Below are 13,152 nucleotides of genomic sequence, written 5' to 3'. Positions count from 1 at the left end.
CCTACGCACAAACACACACAAACAGCCACAAAAACTATAGGAAATATTAAAACAAATAATACAAACAAACAAACATTTTTCCTCGAGGTGCTGCTGCACCCCACTCGTCTTCCTCCCACCACTCTGTGTGAATATGTGTGTTCTAGTTTATCTCCATTATGCCTCAGTCCCAAATATCTATACCGATAATCTGTAACTTAATAAAGAGAAAGTTGTCAGTAATGATTTCTCAATAATAAATAGCCTAATCTGTCCAAGTGATTAGACTGAGTCCCAATCAATATGATTATGTGGATTTCCACAAGTTGAGCAACAGGCTTGAAAACATCCCGTTTTGCAATGGCATCGTAGTGTTACAATTTGACTTATAGTGAAACAGTTATGAATCTTGTGTGACTGCATAAGGGGTTTGGAGTTTGAGAAACTGAAAGTTTACTAACTAAGTTCACTCCCACTTCTTTCATAAATAATTAAAACAAGTCACAGCAGCAAACACATTCCATCACTGCTGATTGTGGGGTTGCACAGAAATATAGCACACAGCCTCGACTATCAGGTGCTGCCAGAAGGTATTTTATTGAAAATGAAAGGGAAAAAAATATAGAAGAAGGAATTCAACTCGGTTCAACAAGAAGCAGTTTTGTGCTGGGATTTCATCCTGGTCCTGTCGTGGAGCCCATGGGGTGAGTATCATACTGACATTTCTCCAGCTCTAAATGATCTTGTGTCAGAGTGCACCATTCACGTAACATCATTCTTTTGTTGTTGTTTTTATTGCATATTATTGTGGATGTGGTTTTGTAATAATGTGTGTGTGCAAATCTGTGGGTGAGAATAAGTGTGTGATAAGAAGTGTGTGTGAATAAGAGTGTATAATTGTGTGAGTGTGTGCGATAATTGTGCGATTCTACAAGAAAGCAGAAACAAAGAAATATCGGCACACTACTGATACTGAACAGAAATAATGAGCAGGGCTATCGCTTCACTCTATACATCTTAACTTTTAACATAAACTGCAACCCATCCACTCACAGTCATTACAGAATGACATAATCATTTCTACAGCTAACTATGAGTCCACATCACTTCAGCCATAACCGTGGCTTTCCCAGCCTCTGATTAGCAGATGCTTAATAAGCCTAAACATACTTAACACATAAATACACACTTAAAGCACAGAACTATGTATCACCCGAACATTGTTGTGGTAGAATTAGTTTAACCACTAAAGAAACAGCTAGGTTGTTTAGTCCAGTGGTTTTCAAGTTCTGAAATTGGTTTTTAAAACCACTTTTAAAAAAAAAAAATGCTATAATTTTGTAAAACTTTTCATTTTATTTATTAATATCAAACCGTCGAAGAAGTGTCGAGGCAAAACGGGCTTAACAGCTAACCAGCTCACAATTCTGAAACAAGGCAAATAGGTCAGAAACTACCGTTTCATCTTTACAGATCCAGAATATTTTGTAAAACCTTTCTTTAATTTTATGTAAAATCTCAATCAGGAGAGTAACTAGTCAACCAACTATGAAATACTGTAAGTGCAGTGGAGTAAAAGTATGAGATTCCTCTATGAAATGTAGTGGAGCCAATGTAAAATGTAAAAGACGGTTGAATTACAAAGTATAGAGTATCACAAAATCCCTGTTGGCGGTATACCACGATTTTGTTGAGTTTTTTTTTTTTTTTTTTCACTAATACATTCTCTTCTTTGTGTGTTTGCGTGTGCGTAAGCGTATCCTTCAGTACACGACTGTTGAAAGAAAATCACTGAAAAGCAACTCAGATTTAATTCTCTAGTCAGCATCTGTCAGCTATAAGTAGTGCAACAGTGCATTGAACCCTTTTAAAGTGATACTTACTCCTCCACATACTGTACTCTCTCTTTCATTTTTGCCTTATTGCTCATCTGTACCAACTGTTTTTCGCAGCGCTTTACGTAATCTCTCTGGCAGAATCATCTTCAGCATCTTGCGCCGTCAGTGTTCGTCACTGTTCTCCTGCTGTTTCATTATCTTCTTTCTTATCCGTCTGCAGCGGAGTGTCAGAAACATCTAATTTCTTGTTTTCATCTATATCGTTCCATTCGTGTCTGTTCACATCTTTTCTGAATTACACTGATAGATATTCGGGCGATTCATATACTCATCACTTCAGCCTTTTGTAACTGTAAGAGATTTAATTTGGTGGTGCAGAGATTGATTAAATCTTAAGAAAATTAAAAAATAAACCAAGAAGAATGCTTCCTACCCGGCTAATAATTTTTGTACAATCCCTTTAAAAGATGCTTTCAAAGCCTTTGTAACATATTATTGCTGCGCATCAAGCTGATTGTAGAATCAATTAATGAAAGGTTAACATCGACTTTTCCTCCATCAATCGCTCCCTTGAGTTCCCTTTGTCTTCTTTGTTTCCTCTATCACTTAAAAAGAAAAATGCATCACTGTACATCCACGCAAACCTCCAGGGAGAAACAGAGAAACCAGAGGGGGAAAACAGAGAAAGATAGTCCCTAAGGGAAAGAGAGAGAGAGAATAATAATCTGTTGGAAGTGAATGGCTGAGAGGAAAGTGGAACTTTGGATGTCAGGCTGACCCGTTAGGTTTAATCCTGCTCTGTCTTTATATTCTGGATCTTCACGCTTTAATATTCTCTCCAAATTACAACTACCTCCATGGTAATCCCACGCTGCGGTGGCCTACATTATACCCCACCCTGTGTGTGTGTGTGTGTGTGTGTGTGTGTGTGTGTGTGTGTGTGTGTGTGTGTGTGTGTGTGTGTGTGTGTGTGTGTGTGTGTGTGTGTGTGTGTGTGTGTGTGTTTGTGTGACTGAGGGTGATGGAGGCAGACAATTGCAATGACCGCGATGAGACAGTCAATCAAAATGCATATCAGATATGATCAAATCCAATCAGTCATAAAGGTGCTCAGACGTTCAGCAGTTCAGATTTAAAGTGCTCCTGGATTACAGGTCCTGAAAAGCATAATCCTGCTTTATCGTTTCATGTCTGCTGATGTCGTCAGTGACATCCTGCTCTCTAGTGGCCTTAATCTGCATAGCATGAACATCCAGTCTACAGCAGTGGATCTCCGTGTATCTGTGTCCTCTAGTCACAGTTTGGATATGATTTTCTTCTTTTATAATATTTATTTTGAGTACATTTTAAGAGCCCAAGGTGGTGACAAAAAAATCCAAACCAATTAAAACACTCCAATATTTGTTTGTTTTTTTGTATAAAATGTTTTTCAGTTTAATACCAAAGTGAAAAAGACAAACTAACACAATATCCATCTGGAGTGATGCCATTCAGTTTAGTGCAAAAGATTTGACAATATTTACACGTGGTCAAAATGCAAATATCAGCGTAGGAGCTCAGATACCTGTACAATCAGCACAAAAAGACACAGCTGAAGCTACAACGTTCCCTTTCAGTCGATTCATTCGGTACAACACGTACTGAATGGGGCGTGATATCCCATAAAATATGTGTTGTACCTGGTTCCTTTCTCTCCTATAGCCTGTGGTATTTGGCCACAAAGCGAAATAATGGACGACATTAAATGTTGCCTTGGTGAAGACAATTTGTCCTCTGGGTGCCATGTATGTCAGCACCAAATTTCACTACAAGTCATCCGATATCTTTCAAGATATTTCTATAAAAAAAAAAAAAAACTATCAGTCTCATATTGGCACAAAAGCAAAAAGTCGAAGGAAATCTGCAGAATCAGAAGATTGAATCTCTGAGCAACACAAAGATACAAAGATTCTTGGCAATCCATCAAATATTTGTTGAAATCTTTTGATCTGGACCAAAGTAGCAAGAAATACTGTATTAAACTCATTCAAGAGCCGAGTGAGCTCTACATGTTCAGATACATACGTTACATTATTAAACATAAATCAGGTACTTCACTAAACATAAAGCCAAAACTCTCAGCTGTTCTCTGCCTCACTTTTGGATTCTTGTCCCGCATAAAACTTCCGATTGTCTTCGGGGCTTTTGGAGAGCAAAGGTGGCAGAAAAGGGGGTCGGATGTCTGGATATTGACAAGGTGAACGAGAACCCTTCGGCGATCCCGGCGTTGGTAGACTCACATCTCGACTGCTCTTGCGCCTGATGTGAGCTCTTAAACTCTTCCCCGGGACCATCAGTAATCCCCCACCTTCCTCCACCAGTCCGTCAAACACGGCGCCGAGACTCTGCCGTATCCTCACGCAGAAGTGCGGGCAGCTGAAGGCGTACAGAATCGGGTTCAGCAGAGGATTTAAGAACGCGAAGGTGGTCGCCAGGGGCAACCCCACCTCCACCAGCTTGAGATTTTCTTCTCTGTGCTGGGCGGTCATTTCGATCATGCAGAAGATGTGATAAGGAGCCCAGCAAAGTACAAACGCAGCGATCACAGATGTCACCATTTTGGTGAAACTCTGGGACAGCTGTCCCTGATTGGTCGGATTGGCGGTGGTGGGAGACCGGGCGCTTTCCGTCGAGGGTGAAGTCGGCCCAAAGGTCGAAGTCTTGCGAAAGACGTCAGGAGTTTTAGTGGTTAGAGGGATGCTTGTTGCTCCTGGCTGTCCGTCTCTCTTTGACGTAATCAGCGCATTATTCAGCCTGGTGTTACTCTGCATCCTCCTCCTGTTCCTGTTCCTCAGCCTCACGCTGATTACGACGTAGCTCCCTGCGATCACCAGCAGGGGGAACAGGAACGCAAACAGCATCTTTGAGATGGCCGTTGCTCCCTGCCTCACGTTGCACTCTTGCTCCAGCGTGGCAGTAGAAGATAGATACAAGGCAAAATCATGGTAGCACAACTTCCTCCCGTCCTTTTTCTCAGTCACCGAGCGGAACAGGGAGTAAGGTAATGTATTTACTGCGGCCCACAGCCAGCCCAGCGCGCACACCTTCCACGCTCCCGCCACCGAGCGGTGATTCTGGCTCCACACCGGCATGGCCACCAGAAGCAAGCGGTCCAGCGAGATGGCCGCCAGCAGGAAGGCCGACACAAACATGTTCAGGAAAAAGACGGAGGCTTGCGCTTTGCAAAGAGGGTTGCCGAGCTCCCAGCTATGGTGAGAGGTCAGGTAGAAGGTGAAGAGGGGCAGCGTGAGGGTGGCCAGGAAGTCGGACATAGCCAGGTTGAGCACCCAGATGGAGGCCACGGTGTGACGCTTCAGGCGGAAGCCCACCACCCAGAGGATCAGGGCGTTCTCCAAAATCCCCAGGCAGGAGAGCAGACCGTGGATGCAAATCACCACCAGGTTGCCCTTCATGTTTTTGTTGAGCGTGTGGTTCCTCATCATTTCAAGCAGGGGACAGAAGAGGTGCTCCTCCGAGATATTCGCGTCGAGGGCCATGTTCGACATCAGTGCTCTGACAGAAGAAAACAAACACAGACAAGAAGCTTATCGACACTTGAAATGTGTTAGCCCGGCCGCGGCTCACAGCTTCAGTTTTCTTCGCTGTGAATGACATCGGCTCGTATTAGCGTTCGCGCCGCCACTCTGAAGGGCCGAATAACATCAGTGTTTCCTGAATTTAAGGGCTGCTATTTACTCCCTATATTACAGTTGTGATGAGGCAGAAGTAAAGAGTTTTAACGTCTAACTCTGGAGTCAATGAGACTTACTATATTTCAAAATTCTCTCAGGTGTCTCTGATCTTTACATCCTGAGGTTGTTCGGGAATGTTTTGTTTTAGGGTGGAATTTTAAAAAAAATCCACTGGGGCTGGAGTGATTAAAAGCCAAATGCTTCGTACATTTTCCTCCAACAGTGTCTAGTATTTTGTAATGTGTTAACAGATGTCTAAAGAGGAAAAAATTATGTGAGCAATTTATGACGGTGATGATGCAGGTAGATGTGCCATCACCTGTAGCGCTCCCATATGACTAAGTGAAATGATTCACTACTTGTCTCACTTGTTTATCTTTATCGACCAATTAACCTTATTTTACCAGCAAGAAAACATTAAAGAAAACTTTATTCAGTGTAATTAAGTTAATAAGATTTAGAAAAACAACATGACTGACATGATTACAGATGATTACAGCTGTATGCTTGGCAGTAGCCTACTTTATTGTGCTGGGACTCATTTTTAGCACAATCAGTTTCTGAGAAGTTACATATTTGTATTTTTAACTGTACAGTCACAACCTTTCTTTTACAGTGACACTCTACGAAAGGCAAGGCCAGTTTATTTGTAGAGTACATTTCAACAGCACGTCAATTCAAAGTGCTTTAAGTAATGTTAACCAATGGAACAACTGTCCTGAGAATGTTTTAGGGAAAATGGCTAACCAGTGGGTAGGTGTGCAAACTAATCTCACTAAATACAACAAAAACATTTCATTTGTAATATGAAGGTCTGTGTTTTCTTTTTGAAAAAAAAAAAAAAATCTGTTCCTTTCTTATGCAAACAACGTGTCAGAGCTTGCTGCTGTGATTGAGCCACATTCCAACTATTGGCCAACTAGATAAGCTTAGAGAAGCAAAACAAATGCCTGGGAACCCAAAGGGAAGCCAGCATGCTGTAGACAGAATCCAAGTTATTATCTATGAGATTATTGATCTATCAATCAATCAATATATATATATTGAAGTAAAATAATCACTTTGCACTAACGGCATACAGGTAGCCAAACTTTAGAGACACAAACGTTTTCTTTAGATGATAGAGATTCATTCAGTTTGAAAATCCTTACAATGCTCTATCACACAAGTCTGGCACGTAACCAAAGTCGTCACCAAGTGGATAATAAATCAGGACTGACCAAATATTAGGGCAGCGACCAACTAGTCATTTTCATCATCAATTAATCTTCCAATCCTTTTTGCCATGGCTCGATCCAACATTTTGCCAATAAAACAGTGAAAAATGTAATTCACCGTTTGTGTTCTCGTTAAATGTTTTGAATTACGTTTAAAATTGTTGAGGAGAATAAAAACCAACACAAAATTTGGGAATTTTTCTTGCTTAAAAAAAAATTACTCAAAATAATGAATTGAATTTTAAAATCATTGCAGACACATTTTCTGTTAATTGACTGCTCATCGCAGCTAAAACTGGGGTATCACTGCGCTTAATGCCGCTGGCTGTTGTCATTAGTGAGCTTGGAGCAGGCACAACTGTTTGAGTTGTTATGAAATATGACGACAGCTGATAGTGGCTCCATGTCACATTGTTGAAACTCACGGCTCTAAAGAATGACAAAATTCTCAGTCACTTTTTGTTGGTAGCAAAGGTGAGAAGCGTAACAGGAGGCGGTGAGGACTTAACAAAAGAACCAGTTTAGTTGATTAAAGTGCGTTGACTTCCTTCTGATGCTGACATGAGGTAAGATTTAACATATTAAATAAAATAAATTCAATTCAATTTCTGTAATTTCTGTATTAAATTAAATAAATATTAAAAATCCCCAGAAAAAGTGCAACAAATGTGAACATGGAAGACGATTAAACCAAGACGTCTTTAGTGTGAAAAAAACACAACATACTGTAACAAGTCCCATTTTCCCAGTGTTACGATATACTGTCAGACATGTTAAAACAATTTTGTTTGATTTCTTGTACTTCTGTCTCCACGGTTACAAATGTTCACATATTAGCCAATTACAGGTCTATTATCATGTGATACTCTCAATACAATATCAAAGTACTGATATGCTTTGGAATTCAATAATAATTAATACAAATAAATATATAAATAATACTATATCATTTTGACAACTCAAAGTACTATGGAATTATTGCATACAGCCACAGTAAAGTTCTAATTCACATGCCTTCACACCAATTACCCAGATGAGGTCAACGCTGCACCGTGTCTGCACATGAACACAGACATGAGTAACTTATCGGAGACACAGCTGATTACGTGGCAGCGCAACCGTAAATCAGATGAATATGGCCTCAAATCAGAGGGTGTCTTTTTGCTTGTAAGTAAACTCTTAATTTGAGAATGTGTAAGTGTGACACCAGACTTTAAAATCAGAAACTGATTTTACCCAAAAATATGAGGAAAAACTAAATAACACAGAATAAACTCACTGCATCTTTGCACTGAACTGCTGAACCTGCTGTGGAGATTTAGGAAACAAATCAACTTTGTGGTTTTGCTAATATTTCCTTTTTAGGTTTTAAGTTTCATGAACACAGAGAGTATTTGTTTTATTCAGTGAGCTGAGTGTTAGAGCCTGGATGGCTGACCCGTGCTACCTCTTTATTAGGAGCTCTGATGTTGCTTTTGATATCTGATATAAACAATCAGTTGGTGTTTTATTAAGTACATCTACCTCATTTTTAACCATGGGTAATAATGGAGTAGAAAGATATTAAAACATCCCATACTGTAAAGAAATAAAATCAAACAGTAGTAATGCAGCCTTTCCAGTGACCATAAAACTTAATCAACATCTTGCTTTCTATCAAATGATCTCAGATACATCTGTCTGATATTTGCAACCGAGCATTCAAAAATAATATGATTTATTTAGCATTTCTGATTTATTTAGCATTTCTAATTAAAAAAAAAATATTGCTCTATGTGTGGGTGTGATAGGTGCTGATAACATACTGTATTTTGTCTTTGAATTATTTTACTTAACAAGAAAAAAGCAGAACTACTTGTGTTGTGCAAATTTCTATGATGAATTACACAACTAACCCTGTAAGCACCTTTTTAAGGTAACACATATGACTGAATATATTTAATTACATAATACAGAAGTGAAGCATAAACTAAATATAGAAGAAAAAAATCTAAAATACTTGCTGTGGAACTTTTAGTGCAGCATGAAATTCAGTAGGTCTGTAACGACATTAAAAACAAAGAATTTAAAACTGTAATAAAAAGCACGAAACAATAAAAGGTACAAATCAAACATTGACCAATTCTTAACTGCAGGAAGTCAACCCAATCCATTAAAAGTCAGTGTCATTAAAACATACACTGATAATAGGAGTCCTTGTTTGTTGAAAGCTGCAGTGAATCATGATGATGTTGGGAAGAGAATTAATTTTAGTGGGAAACACTCACCTAAACGCTGGTTTACATTCACAGAGGACAGAAGAAGAAGAAACCCTTCATAGATTCCTGTTGTGTGTTTCTTCCGTGTGTCTCTGTGTCACTTTCATTCAAAAAAAAAGTCATCCCTCCAGTTCTGTCACTTTCTCCTGTCCCGGAGACACCCGCTGAAACACACACACACACACACACACACACACACACACACACACACACACACACACACACACACACACACACACACACACACACACACACACACACACACACACACACACACTGATACCGCCCTTTGCTCCGCCCCTTCCCCTTCGTGCTGATGACATTTCTGATAGGCGATCAGCATGGATGCAAATTCCATTGAAATTTCAGTTTCGACAGGTACAGATTAAAAAAAATACACGAAAAAAAAAAATCTATGAGAGGTGCAGGAAAAACAAGAGGAAATAACACAGTAAAAAAGGATATCCGTGATATGTCGTTATCTGTCTGTCCTACGTGACCGAAGATCACGACAAGGCTGGACTTGTGTGAACTAGTTCCACTGACACTTCAAACTGAAGCAGATTTCCCATGATGATACACTCTGACAGCAAACTAGTTCACATACTGGCACATTTCCTTGTGATGTTAACACAGCAGTCCAAATCTGTTTTAACTCCAACAACAGCTTTAAAATATGAGCTTTTTTGGCCGCACACAGTATTTATATTTCTTAAGAGTCACGAGGAGAAAAATTGTGATTGGGAGAAGAAATCTCTCTCGCTGTCTCCACCTGCTGGTAGACGCAACTTCAAACCGTTAGAAATGCCATCGATATGCCTGTTTTTGGTACAAAGGAGGTCAAACATGTTGAGAGATTACAAACAAAGAGGAATGGACAGAATCAATAATGTTACAATAAAAAAAATCCCCGTGACAAGGTGAAATTTAGGAGAAAAGATTTATTTGGTAACTTGTGTAACTTGTAACTGTTAACACTTTTATTAATTAATTTTCTCACTGTACTGCCTAAATTAATTTAAATACTTCTTTTACCACTTCTTCCATACAGTATGAAGGAAAGTCACTATTTATGGAGATGAAGATTTAATTTTAAATAGCTGAGATTGACATCTCTGCATATCAATCTCCACTAAATAATCCATAATGACAAAGGGAAAACATGTTTTCAGAATTTACTTTTGACATTTTTCAGATCCTTTGCTGTGCCTCTAAAAATTTTGCTCAGATGCATCCTGTTTGCTTTTATACTCCTTGAGATGTGTCTGGATCTTGACGATAGTCCACCCGTTGAAAAAGGAGATTTAATTGGACACATCTGTTTTTTTTCCATGGTCCAACAACTCTTTGCATGTCAGGACAAAATGAAGTGGCAGGAAATTTCTGAAGAAAATATGAGACTTTCACGAATATTATGGTGCAAAATATGATGAGCCGGGACATGAAAACCATGAGTGAACCAACCTGATAGCTAATAATTCATATCGTTCTTTCTGTAGATCAAACATGACTTCATTGCTGGGCATCGCCCTGCTGGCCTTGGCTCTATCGGGCCCCGCAGGGGCCTTTGTCCCCATCGGGCGTGGGATGTCCAGTCACGTCAGCATTACAAGAGCGGCTCTGTTGCAGAAAGTGACTGAGACGTGTCGGGCGGTGGCCAAGGCCGCCGGCCACGAGTTCAACCCCACGGTACGATAGAAATTACAAGAAAAAAAAGAGTGCATGACAGCGCACAACATAGTCACCCAGAAACACACACTTAAAATACAAACACATTCATTTGCATTTTAACACTTGGTTTTACTCTACTTGCCTGGATACATAAGCTTTAAAAAAGCAAGAGAGAAAGTCATATATACACCGAAAAAAATGTCACTTTGTGGTTTATTCTTTTTTCATTCCAACAATACTCAAGAAATAAAATTTTGATATAAGAATTTAAGAAAGTAGTAGAGGATTGTAATGATTTTTACCCGAAGCAGCAGTAAGAGCTGAGGGCTTCACAATCTTTAAACACCTTTAAAATAAATATTAAGACATGCCTTTTTAACTTCTCGAAATCTATTTTATATATAATTTGTACTAATTTCTATATAGTCTTTTTTTCCTGACATGTCACTTAGTTTATATTACCTTTTATTTATTTATGTTATCGGTTGTTGCATTTTTATTTTATTGTAAAGCACCAATTTTGCATGAAAGCTGCTTCATAAATACGGTTCACTTGACTTGACTTAATAGGTTTCATTGGGAAATCTTTAAACCCCTTTTTCATCATTTTTGCAACAAACATGGTTCCATTTTCTTTTATAAACACCGGCTCTTGTTTGAATAGTTCTCGTTCTCACTGCTCACATTGTGATCTCTTACCTTCGACCTCTAGGGTTCCTCCCTTGAGGAGCTGGTCAGGGCCTGTCTGGGTCCCACAGCAACAGGAGAGGTGTCTGGAGCCAAGTTCCACTCGACTCTTCAGGAGATTTTAGTCCAGAACGGACTGCTGGACCGAGACTTTGCCAACAGGTAAAGTAGGAGAAAATACAGAATAACATTTTATTATTAAAAAAAAAGAAAAAGCAGCTATAAATGTTTGTGTTCCAAAGCTTTAGATACGATTTTCTTCTTACACGTGATAAATTCTTCCAGTGCTCCACATCACTTCAACTCCGAGGCCTTCTCGGAGGGACGTAGTCTCATCACGGAGGGCGTGGTGGCCATTAAGGCTAACATTCGCAAGGAGAACTTCCAGGCTGCCAGGGAAACACTAGGCAGAGTCCTTCATACTCTACAGGTGAGGAGGGAAAATTTAAACACCTGGGCGTGAAGAAATAAAAAAACAGATTGGAAGCCAGGACGATGGAGGGGAAAGAAGATAGAAATAAAGTCGTGTGTGTTTCCATCCACTGTCAGGACTTCTACAGCCACAGTAACTGGGTGGAGCTGGGCAACACGGACCCATACATCAACCTGATACGCCCAGACCTTCCTCTGGACAACCTGGCAGGTGAGTGTGTGTTATCCACAACACAAGATATAGCAAATAACTTTCTCTGGGTTGTGCAAAATATCATAAAGCACAATATGCATATTTTAATCCTTTCAAATTACTTTTGGTATAAGTGTAACGCCTCCACTCCTGCTTCTTGTTTGCACTTTGCCTGTGTAGGTGTGGACACCGCCACCTGCAGTGATTGTGCCAGTGGAAAATGTCCAAATCAAATCCTCCCCAACATCCTGAATGAGAAGAAACTTACCTCTGGCTACTTGTCAATCTCTTCTTCTACCAAGCCTTCAGGTATTGTATCACATAAACATATATTATATATAATACACATAACATCATATTTAACAACATGCTGATGACACATTTAGATTGAACTAATCATTTATGCACAAACAGGAAAAGAAAGATTGATGCCAGTATTAGCTATATCTGTCCATTTAATATTTCGAAGTTACTTCCAAGAGTTTTATCACCACTGTGAGGTTGCCAGGCAACCAGCAGAGACTCCAGGAAGTGACTACTCCCAGCCTAAAAGTAGTCCCACACACGACATCCTATAAAACAGTTAGTTGCTTTTCTATGAATATAACAAATGAACTATAATTGGTCAATTAGTGTGCGTTAAAGGAATTGACCAAATATTTCACTTAAACCTTCCGTGTGGAGTTTCTCTCTCTCCCTTCTGCCAGTAAGAGTAATTCCAAAAACACGGTTGACATACTTTATTTCATAGGCTCTGCCGTACCGTAATCGGAAAATCGTGCATTAATTATTTTGAGCATTACAACCCAAACACAAAATGGTTCGTATCCCTGTCAGAATTTGATCCATCTGTTCGAAAAATATTTGCAAAGTCTTGAAGACTGGCACGATTGAAATATTTGACAACTATTTAAGTTAGCACCAGACAAAACCAAAAGTTAGCCAGTTCAGGCAGTCCAGAGTGGGAACGTCTCACCAGACACCAGATTAAAAAACTTGGAGGTATTTATCAGGCAGAGATTCGATTAATCATCGTTGTGTAAACCTTTTTAGCAAGGGGTTGAATGTATCGGACATTTATTCATGTGTAAAAGTCCCTCACTATAACTATCACATGTCAACTGGATGACTTTGATTTAAATGTTC

General features: G+C 39.5%; 2 protein-coding genes across 2 annotated transcripts; one reads left to right on the top strand and one right to left on the bottom strand.

The window, feature by feature from the left end:
• Nucleotides 1–615: 615 nt before the first annotated feature.
• On the top strand, nucleotides 616–12,315 carry LOC138614419 (von Willebrand factor A domain-containing protein 7-like; the record flags this gene model as incomplete). The annotated part of the gene is made up of 6 exons (XM_069687869.1): nucleotides 616–683; nucleotides 10,523–10,712; nucleotides 11,407–11,543; nucleotides 11,667–11,811; nucleotides 11,931–12,024; nucleotides 12,187–12,315. Coding segments are annotated over exons 1-6 (700 nt in total), but the record flags the coding sequence as incomplete, so codon positions are not given.
• Nucleotides 3,285–5,363, bottom strand: LOC138614415 (prostaglandin D2 receptor 2-like). The gene has a single exon (XM_069687863.1). The coding sequence runs from the start codon at nucleotides 5,360–5,362 to the stop codon at nucleotides 3,935–3,937; it is 1,428 nt and encodes a 475-aa protein (XP_069543964.1). The 5' UTR covers nucleotide 5,363; the 3' UTR covers nucleotides 3,285–3,934.
• Nucleotides 12,316–13,152: the final 837 nt, after the last annotated feature.

This window comes from Brachyistius frenatus, unplaced genomic scaffold (assembly GCF_029030835.1).
Source record: "Brachyistius frenatus isolate BFR_SWC_R1_liver_20210118 unplaced genomic scaffold, ASM2903083v1 Contig_497, whole genome shotgun sequence".
NCBI lineage: Eukaryota > Metazoa > Chordata > Actinopteri > Embiotocidae > Brachyistius > Brachyistius frenatus.
This window is presented reverse-complemented; position numbering and strand designations above follow the sequence as displayed.

Excerpts from the sequence above, each read along its gene's own strand:
- LOC138614415 (XM_069687863.1), bottom strand. The coding sequence starts at position 5,362 with ATGTCGAACATGGCCCTCGACGCGAATATCTCGGAGGAGCACCTCTTC.